The sequence below is a fragment of the Elaeis guineensis genome, chromosome 2 (genome assembly GCF_000442705.2).
Source record: "Elaeis guineensis isolate ETL-2024a chromosome 2, EG11, whole genome shotgun sequence".
Classification (NCBI taxonomy): Eukaryota; Viridiplantae; Streptophyta; class Magnoliopsida; order Arecales; family Arecaceae; genus Elaeis; species Elaeis guineensis.
Window position 1 is genome coordinate 11,408,548 of NC_025994.2, and position 2,260 is coordinate 11,410,807.

At 43.2% G+C, this 2,260-nt stretch overlaps 1 protein-coding gene across 1 annotated transcript; it reads right to left on the reverse strand.

Annotated features, from left to right (window-relative positions):
- Positions 1-950: 950 nt before the first annotated feature.
- On the reverse strand, positions 951-1,654 carry LOC105031952 (pathogenesis-related protein 1-like). The gene has a single exon (XM_010906255.4). It carries the CDS (start codon positions 1,609-1,611, stop codon positions 1,120-1,122), a length of 492 nt encoding a protein of 163 aa, XP_010904557.1. The 5' UTR covers positions 1,612-1,654; the 3' UTR covers positions 951-1,119.
- Positions 1,655-2,260: the final 606 nt, after the last annotated feature.

Genomic DNA, 2,260 nt, shown 5'->3' on the forward strand with positions numbered 1-2,260 from the left:
GGGCTCTCTATGATCTTTTGGTTATAAGTGAAAGGATCGAAATAAGCTGCCTAGGACACTATTCGATCCTTGGACCCTACATTAAAAAGAGAGACAACTGTAAGCACCAATGGAAATAAAAGAGAAAAGCAAGGGAGCAAAAGAGAAAGAAAAGATGAGGTAAAAAAAGAGAGAGGGAGAGAGAGAAGAGTAGAGGAAGAAAAGAAAATTATTTTTTTGGGTCTCCACATGGGCTTCCGGTGATGCGCTTCTTCTCTGCTAAATTTCTTGGAAAGATCTCTTCATGTATTCATCTTTTTAGATTCTGGATTTTGGATGAATCATGTTAAATCTTTGCATGCTGTACCCGTTTAATTTTATATGTTATTTTATTCAGTTATTCTTGACTTATAGCACTAATTAATTGCTAATCACATAACCAATCAGAGAGTTATATAATAGTTGTTTAACTTTCTTGGTGAAATGGCTACCAGCATTTTTGTGTTATGGAAGCACATAGTGCTCTATTTATGTTATTCAAAATTTCCACAATTATTCCTCAGATTAGCATTATATTACCTTCCTGTTTATTAATACAAAAATAGAAGTTATAGCTGTTATAACAAGACAAGAAGCTAAATGATACTGTTAATTAGATATCAAATGGAGGACATTTGAATCCATCACACATTGCCGCAATTGCCGGTAGGGGTGGGGACAAGGGGTTCACATGCGAGCAGTGAGGCTCCAAAATTAACGGCGTGCTGGTAGAAAGGACACACCATCACCACAACCTCACTAGAGTTGGCCAGGGTGATGGAAAAGTAATATAAATGGACGAGTGTGTAACCTAATAAAGTTACAAACTCACTGATTGAATAGATTACATGATATCAAAAGAAGAAGAAGAAGAATGTTACCAAAAAAAAAAGAAGAAGAAGAAGAAGAAGAAAAAGATCATAATTTCCACAAACATATCATCAACCATCCAAAAGAACAAACACTTAAACAAGAGAAAAGCATTACAAATCACAGGCCTCGTTTTATCGTCTAAATGTCAAATTCATGGCAGACTTCAGAACTTAGAAACCACAAGCTAGCCTTATTTCATCTTATTAATTACAATTCATCTCAAGTTTACTAAGGATAGGGGCGCTCCCCCACGTAGTTGCCCGGGGGATCATAGTTGCATGTAATGAAGGTATCGCCGTTATCGCATGCCACGCGAGAGCAACCGATGTGCACCGATTTGGCCCATACCACCTGAGTGTAGTGCCCACAAACCTGCCCTACAGCACAACTGTTGCTGGCGTAGTCATAGTACTGCCTCTCCGAGACCCAGTCGTTCACGGCAACGGTCGCCGTCCATCCTGGGCCACCACCCCAGAAGATGTTCTCGCCATAGGTGCCGTCGGAGTGGACGAGCTGGCAGTCGGCTTTTCTCTTGTCGGCGTAGTCCTGTGCGTAGGCCGCCACGGTATCATTCCAAGACACTGGCCCAACGCCAACTGCAGCACGGGCAGCGTTGTGGAGATTGATGAAGTCTTCCGGGGAGTTTTGGGCATGGCTGATAGGGACCATGGCAAGAGCCATGGCGCAGATCATGCAGAAGGCTAAGCTCGATGTCCCCATTAATTGCCTCTCCCTACCCCCTCACACTCTGAATTCTCTTGAAATGGGCTCTAGTCTTTGGTGGAAGAGAACCATGGGAATGGATTATTTATAGCTTCAAGCGTTGCGTCCTATTAGCCTAAAACGGGAACAGTTGGCTTTTCCCGTAGGTGCAACTCTACTTGTTTGCTAAAGTAGATATAATGCAAGATGAAGTAATACTTGTAGGACGCCCATCGAGCTAATATACCGGGCGTAAGTATAATTTCTCCTCCCGCTCCTTTCTGCCGTATCTTCTTGCCTCCCTTCCCTTCTTTTGATCTTATCCTCTTCTTTTTTACTTTATCCTTCCTCCTTAATTGCCGGCCAATGTCACGCCTCCTCTTTCCAATTTTTCTTCTTTCCTTCTCTTTCCTCCATGCCAACCGGTCCAGGCCGGCGAGCTCCACCCTTCCCTTCCCCTTTCTCTCTTTCCATCTTCCCACCAGCCAACCAAGCCACCCCAAATTCTCTCCTTTCTCCTTGTTTCCTTTCTTTTACCCATTCATTCCCATTTTTTCCATCCCAAGAGGGCTGCAAATGGGTTGAGTCGACCTCTAATCTAACATGGTCCCATGCGATTAGATGTGACCTGATCCACGTCTGAAGATCCATGGGTCGGATTCAAAAA